Source organism: Rhagoletis zephyria, unplaced genomic scaffold, assembly GCF_001687245.7.
Source record: "Rhagoletis zephyria isolate East Lansing unplaced genomic scaffold, Rhagoletis_zephyria_1.1 Rzeph_scaffold_00669, whole genome shotgun sequence".
Taxonomy (NCBI): domain Eukaryota; kingdom Metazoa; phylum Arthropoda; class Insecta; order Diptera; family Tephritidae; genus Rhagoletis; species Rhagoletis zephyria.
The window spans coordinates 4,313-12,190 of NW_016157753.1; the positions used below are offsets into that span (position 1 = coordinate 4,313).

General features: G+C 33.9%; 1 protein-coding gene and 1 long non-coding RNA gene across 2 annotated transcripts in view; both read left to right on the plus strand.

The window, feature by feature from the left end:
* Positions 1–3,361: 3,361 nt before the first annotated feature.
* fwe (calcium channel flower) overlaps positions 3,362–7,878 on the plus strand; it is a 36,234-nt gene continuing 31,717 nt past the window's right edge. The window contains exons 1-2 of the mRNA XM_017613474.1: positions 3,362–3,593; positions 4,824–4,931. Of these exons, the coding sequence (XP_017468963.1) occupies positions 3,466–3,593; positions 4,824–4,931 (236 nt within the window). The 5' untranslated portion in view covers positions 3,362–3,465. The remainder of the gene's footprint in view (positions 3,594–4,823; positions 4,932–7,878) is intronic.
* The window catches only part of LOC108360969 (uncharacterized), a 22,702-nt gene continuing 21,488 nt past the window's right edge, over positions 6,665–7,878 (plus strand). Inside the window, exons 1-2 of the long non-coding RNA XR_001847209.1 lie at positions 6,665–6,676; positions 6,791–6,792. This is a non-coding gene — a long non-coding RNA (uncharacterized LOC108360969). The remainder of the gene's footprint in view (positions 6,677–6,790; positions 6,793–7,878) is intronic.

Consider the following 7,878-nt stretch of genomic DNA (forward strand, 5'->3'; position numbering starts at 1 on the left):
AATTTTATACCCATACTTCTTCTCTGAGCACATTTCTCTGAATTTTTTAAATCATTACTGACGTCAGAGTGAAAAACTNTAAATTACTAACAGGCTCAATTTCAAGTCCGCTTCTTCTTGGCGAAGTTTGCCCTAATGTTCCCTCCCGGGTATCAAGACACTTTTGCCCCCTATTTCTGAAAGCTTGTAAAACTAATTTTGAATTGCACGACCCACTCCGTTGCTTATGCCAGGATTTTAACTCTCATTCCAGCACGTTTGATATAGCAGATCCGCTTTTCAGCATTAAGAAATCGATACTGTCCTCTCTCAATAGATGAGTCATTAAAATAAAGACATAAAATCGGCTGATGAATTTAGTTCTGTAGCTGAACAGTTTTAGATCTCGACACTTAACAAACTCCTGCCTATCGTGACTCGGCGCAAAAATTGAAAATACTGGTTCCGTACGTCATGCAGACTGCGCCCCTCGTGCGGATGGGCGGGAATGGAGGGTAAAAACCGTTGGGATATTATTATAAAAAAAAAAGAAATATAGCCAATACTGGTCAAGAATAGGAGTTTATATTATTGCCACCAGTGCAAATACAAATCCCGAAAATTCCGGGATTACTTGCTAAGAATCCCGGGATTTTCGAGACCTTAAAAAGTCCGGGCTCCCGGGACATTTAACATTACTAACACACACGGCTTGCCTGAACCAGCCGTTAATGAAATGAATAATCGAACGGGCCCTTTTCGAAAAAACCCACTTCTTCTTAGTTATATTAATTTACATACATGCGAAATTCGAGCATGAGAAACAAAAGTGAAACGATTGAAACGTGCATTTCTTTCTTGCGCAAGAAGTCAAAACANCGCGGTGTTATATGTATACTGAGCTAGACATTTATAAAAAAATATTAATTTTAAATAAAGTTTTTTAAATCCAATTATTCCATTAACTCACATGCTAACATTGACTATCCTTTTAAACTATGTCCAATGAACTCAATAAATATCCCAGTAATATCTCCCGATGATGTAGTAGTTTATCTCAAATCCTTAAAGCAGTCCTTCAGTTATGGTATCTGGTCAGGTCCNCATTTTTTTCATAGATAAATGCAGAAATGTTTATTACATAAGTAGTTGTTCAAAATTTTCGTCCACGAGGCGCAGAAATTGCTAAAAAATAAAATTTTTCATAAAAAATTGATTGAAAAGCAAAACAAAAAAAAATTTTTGTAACGCAAATAATTTCATTGTATCGTTTGATGTTTCTTAAATCTGCANTCCCGATGATGTAGTAGTTTATCTCAAATCCTTAAAGCAGTCCTTCAGTTATGGTATCTGGTCAGGTCCTCACTTGTATTCTTATAAATTGTTCTGATTATCTCTATGAGCCGTTAACAGCGTTATTTAATTTATCTCTTAAAAATNGTTTGATGTTTCTTAAATCTGCACCAAAAAATTTTTTCAGTCGGACACTTACTTTCAAAGAAAAATAAGAATTTCCAAAACACTGCTAAAATGTTCAATTGTTGATTAAAAAAAAACTATTTGGAATTTTACAACAAAAATTACACAGTGTACTGTTCGACTACAAAACTCGGCGCTGCCTGAATATCATTGGAAAATATTAATGTTGGTAAATTCGGTGCCCACTTGAAGAAGCCTCACCCATATATTATTGAAAATGAAAAAAAAAAATTGGTGCGGCAAATGTTAAAATTGTTTTTGATAAACTTTTTGGTGCTGATTAAGAATCCGCAAGTAAAAAGTTTCCATAAGCTCCTGATTTTGAGAAAAATGAGGTCAAAGTGTCAAAAAATCGCGTTCTTTGCAATATTTAAGAAGCTCTATAAAAGAAACAAAAGGTTATAGAACCTTCCACTTAGGCTTAAATTAAAGCTAGAACTCTCGACTACTATCCCTGAAAAGACCATCCCTGCACCTTGACCTGATGGTCACTTATAGTCATTTAAAGAAGAGCAAAAACTGATTTTGGCGAAGTTTGAGTACCTACCGCAGTTAAACAAAAGGAGATAGAACCTTCCACTTGGGCTTAAATTAAGGCCTAGAGCTTAAGCTTAAATTTAAGCCTAAGTGGGAGGTTCTGTCACCTTATATCAGCTTCTCAAATATTCAAAAAAACGCAATTTTTTTACACTTTGACCTCATTTTTCTCAAAATCAGGAGCTAATGGAAACTTTTTACTGGCGAATTGATTCTTAATCAGCACCAAAAAGTCTATCAAAAACAATTTAAACATTTGCCGCACCAAATTTTTCCATTTTTGTCAGCCTATCTAATAACATAAATTAACTAGCAGACCCGGCGAACTTCGTCCCGCCCAAAATACATTTTTTGTATTGAAACATTTTGGTTAAACAGCTCACGTTCATGATTTTCAGTGACGCATTTATCTTCTAATATTACGGTTTGGTGGTTGTCAAAGGGCATATTTCCATTGCCGACTTAAATAACCCAGCAAAAGTGTATATGCATACAAAGATACGTAATAGTTTCAGTGCGTTTGAAAGGCGCCACGTCCCCTTTTCAAATAGCCCCAATTTTCTCTAGTAGTATGCGACTGTTTTCATATATCTCCATACCATGCTCGTGTACTCTACCATGAACACTTCCAGAGATATGCAATATGAAAAATTCGGTTTGTATGGGAGGTGCCACGCCCCCTGCACCAAGCGGTATGAAAATTTCATAATGAAATATACTTCACATCCGATTCTCGTACTTACCATATATACACAAAAAATTTCATAAAGATCGATCGAGCCGTTTAGGAGGAGTTCGACCACTAACACCGTGACACGAGATTTTTATATATTAGATATAATAAAGAAAAATTGGGTTTGTTTCGAAAAGGGCCCGTTCGATTTTATTTGACTTTGAATTCAAACAGTTTGTAATTTCATCGGCTAACAGAATCAGGTAAAAAACCCATATGCAAGAACCTTTCATTTACGGCTGGTTCAGGCACACCGTGTACAGTCAGTGCACTCAAACAAGAAGTTCGTTAAAAAGCATGGCTACCAGGGAAGCCGGCGGCGGGAGCGGGACGGCTGCCAGCCCAGCAAATCGGGGAATTCCCCACGAGTTGGCTCCGCTGATCGCTACTCTATTTTTCCTGTATACAGGGTATTTAAAAAATCACTATCTTTAAATATGTATTTTAATTTCAATACATATGTATAATAAAAAAAAACACAGATGGGGTGTAAGCTTTAATATACTTTCGGTTTCATCAAATACGAAGAAATAAACCTCCATTTCGTATCACTGTATAAAGTGTGAAGCTATTAAATGCACATTCATACATACAATATGTATTATTACATAATTATATTCGCTTAATACATAAATCTATTAACTTTATATTTTATAGTCTGTATACTTTTTGGACTGTGGAACATCATCGGTATTCTGCTGCTCAATGTTTCCTGCCTAATCTCAGGTATCATACAAATGGTGGTTGGTTTTATAGTGATGGCACTGGAAGCGCCATGTTGCTTCTTTTGCATAGACTATGTAAACGATGTGGCTACTCAAGTAGAACAACGCCCATTATGGAATCGGGCTGCCTTCTACTGCGTGTAAGTAAATTTACATACATACATATGAGGCCTTCTTTTTCATATCGGTTACCAAATTTGGTGTCACACTTTCGAATCACTTCAAATTGTTTTTTTTTTGGGGGTTCCATACATGAAGTGAGTTAACACGTATTCGAGGAAATTTCTTTCTAATTTTTTTCTTCGGAGATATGATCTGTCAAAGTTTGAATTTTTTCAAATCCTTATATCTCGGGTTCTGATCGTCGTAGAGACTTCATCTTAACGTCGTTTTAAAGCTAAAGAAACGGGCTTAAAATTTCTATATGTAAGATGCTCATGATTGTCCTAAAGCTAAATTAGCTATTAACAGTTGAACTTTTTGATGTTGATTTGCCCAGTAAGTTAGGGATCTAAAATTACACCATCGCAATCCTTTTTTAATTCGCTTTAAGAAAATGGTAAAAAAAAATTGTCATTTTTCAAGAACTATTTTTGAAATATTGTGTTTTATGTATGACAAGATTGTTTATTTTATGAGAATAAATAATTTTTTGTAATTTGTTTTCGAAAACTTATGATGAGATACATATATATATTTAAAAAAGTGTTAAAAATCGGGTTTTTGCAAACATTTAAATTTTATTGTGGATTCCGATAGAATACCTCATCATAGGTTTACGAAAACAAGTTAGATACAAAACATTGTTGACTCTCACAAAATAAACCATCTTGTCATAAAAAAACAATATTTTAAAAATAGTTCTTGAAAAATGCCAATTTTTTAACCATGTTTTTTATGGAGAATTAAACAAGGATTACTATGGTGTAATTTTAAATCCCTTCTTTACTGGTTTCACTATGCAAATCAACTTCAAAAAGTTCAACTGTTAGTAGCTAAGTTAGCTTTAGGACAATCATGAACGTCTTATATATAAATAGAAATGTTAAGCACGTTTAAAACGAAGTTAAGATAAAGTCTCTACGATGAGCAGAACCTGAGATATAACGATTTGAAGAAGTGCAATATTAGTCAGAATCACGAAAAAATACAAACTTTGACAGATCATATCTCCGAAGAAAAAAATTTAAAAAAAGTTTCCTCGAATAATTGTTAGCTTATTTCATGTATAGAAAAAATTTGAAGCGAATCGGAGACATGATATAATTTTTTTACAAAATCTGTCCGACTTAAAAAAGAATGGCTCATATATAGATAGGTGCATATGTTTATGAAAAATCAATTGTTTTACTCATAATTTATTTGTGCAGGATCGCTATACCGCCAATAATTTTATGCCCAGGACTGGGTAGTATTTTCGCATGTGGTCTTGTATTTGGCACTGGTGTGATATATGGTCTCATGGGACTAGGTAAAAAGTAAGTATTACAATTTTCCAATGTCCTTATGAATAATGCTTGTGTTTAATAGCCATTGAGAGGCTCAAACGTGAAACTCTACCAAAATATGTTTAATACTATGTCGGGTTCAAATGTTTTAATATTTGTATTGCTTGAAGAATATATCGCTCGTTTGCCACAAAAACGTCAATAGTAAAAAAATACATATGTATGTACATTAGGGTGGCCCAAAATTGCATGTGGAAAAAGTAAAGTCGGAATTTTTATGCTCTCACCCCCTAGGATTGTTCTATACCGAAAAAAGTATACCCTTATTTTTTATTTTTTAAATAAAAAAATATTTAGAGGTCGCTCAAAGCGCCCAAAGTTTTCCATACATTTTATATGAAAAATCAACTTTTCTTAGAAATGGTAAAGAATAGTTAAAAATCAATATTTTTCTACCAGAAAACTCTGTTTATCTGCAGGAGATTCCCAATAATAATACCCAATTGTTTATTTAACCATTTTTTCATCGCAACTATAATTTATAGGTCCGCCAAAACCTACAAAAACCCGAAAAATGCAATGGGGCGACCAATAAAAAATCATTATTAAAAAGGGTTAAATAAACAACTGGGTAATATTTCAATCATCATTTTCAATCTCAAACAACAACTTTGAACAATTCCTTTTTACTCTCAATTTTATATGATTTTAAAATGTTGTAAGCGCCAATCTATTATAATTATTACATATGTGTATTTAACCCCTGTAGCCAACTTTCTATAAGGAACGCAATGAATTGCCAAATGAAATGTGAAATGTCATAACTGGGTACTTTGTAAATCACCTGAAATCTTTGTCAGATTATTTTTCGGATGGTAGTAGTACCTAATATAGGTTTGGTACAAAATCCATCTACGAAGCATTCATAGATCTCCAGAGTACTTCGACATTAAAACACACATTTGAATCTGAGTCTCTGAAAGAGTTTTGAGTTAGTGTTAAGAGTAAATATCGATAGTCCTCTGCAATAACGGCACAACTTAAAATTTCATGTTTTTGAGTTATATAGAGGATTATGTTTATAAATAACCATATTTTTCTGTGGCAAAACAGCATAGGCTTAGTTGTTACCAATCCGGCAGAGGCGCAGTTTTGCCATTTGTCACAAAACCGAAGTAGCCAACCCTTACTATTGAACAGTGGTACACTTCCCACATTTATCGTGAAGTCAAAAACTCTCGATAGGCTAGTCATGCTTTTATGTGAAACAACGACACTTTTCGTATCATACCGTTGTTCATTTCATAGTTTCAGGAGGACACTTAGTCATTTTTTAATGGGAATAACTTCCCCTATAGAATGACTGCAAATAATCCGGAATAATTACGTTCCAAGACATATTATTGCTGCATTACGAAACACAAAATCTTTAATTTGCTCTACCGAAATATAAAAAATGTTGAGTTGTGCCGTTATTGCAGAGGACCATCGATATCATGAAGTCGCTAAAAAGCCCATCTTAACTTTGCTTCCTTCTGTCACAACGTACTCTGTCAAAAGGGGTATCAGCTTACAGTTATACAAAAAACAAATTCATGTTGAAATTGGCTGCTACTCCAGAAATGTGCATACAGCTTTCAGACATTATTTTATACAATAATTAATAACAGTGAAACAGTTTCATTCTTCACATTAAAATTTAAAGTATGACTATTTCTATTAAAAGTTTTCATTCATGTTTAAATTGTTCTGTCTTTGATTTTTAGTAGTTTGATGTGGGTTCCATAAAATGAAAGGTATTTAGTAAGGGTTCTATCATCTTAAAAGTTTGAGAACCCCTGAACCACAAAAGGCATTTTGAAGTTTTCTGGCACCATTTTCATTCTTAGCAGTTTTGAAGAACGCCCGATTTCCGAGTTTTAATGAAAAACACTCTATCTGAGAATTTGGTTGAAGAACGCCCTATTTCAGGATACGAATCAAAAATGCCCTATCTCACTTCATTACTGAAGGATTGAAAATGTGTTGCTATAGGGCGTTTTCGAAATGAATTCTTAAATAGGGCGTTCTTCAACCAAATTCTAAAATAGGACGTTTTTGAAGTTTTTTGAGATAGGGCGTTTTCGAACTGGCTACCGAGATAGGTCGAATATCCACTCAGCAGTCGATATACTCTATCTCTTTAGCAGAAAAAATCATTTTCCATAAAATCCGTTCCCTGCTAATGACAAAACTTTTTAGCTTTGGCTGATGAAATTGACCGAATAACAGATGCGTTCAGCTACAGGAAATAATCACTGAAGACAAATGGCATAAAATATGTATGTCACTTTCAAAAGAAATGGCTCAATTAATAAGCCTGGTAAGCAGATTATGCTCAATGTACCAAATAACTAAACTCGCAAAAAATTAAAATTTTGAAATAATTTTTCTTTATTATTCAATTTGCGATATGTACTTCCTCTATTGTTTAAGTTTTTTACAGAAATTCAAATTTAGATTTGCTTTGTTCCAGTCATTAGGCCTTAAAATTTCATATAGTTTACAAAACCAAAAGATTTTCTACGTTTATGTAGAATAAATAGACGCCTGGTACATATTTTGTTAAGTATTTTAACAGATAATGCTCAACATATAGCATTCATTCGACGGTTGGCGAAGCTCTGAAATGGGTCGATTCGGGGCGCAATTGAAGATGCATTCAGACACAGGCAACAGATTTTTAAATTATGGGCACATACCCTTGTGGTCAGCTGATTAAATTAAGTGACATTTTGACAAGTTTTGGTTATTTTTATTAAATGTTTATATTTTTTTATAAAAGTCTAGCACATAATTTTGACGCTCAATTTCTTATTACCGCTTCGCAAAGGCCACATAAATTTACATACATATACAGGGTGTCCCAGAAGTAACGTGCCAAACTTTAGGGGAAGGTAGGTGGGGGGGGGGGGGGGGGGGGCTCCTATATAAAAAA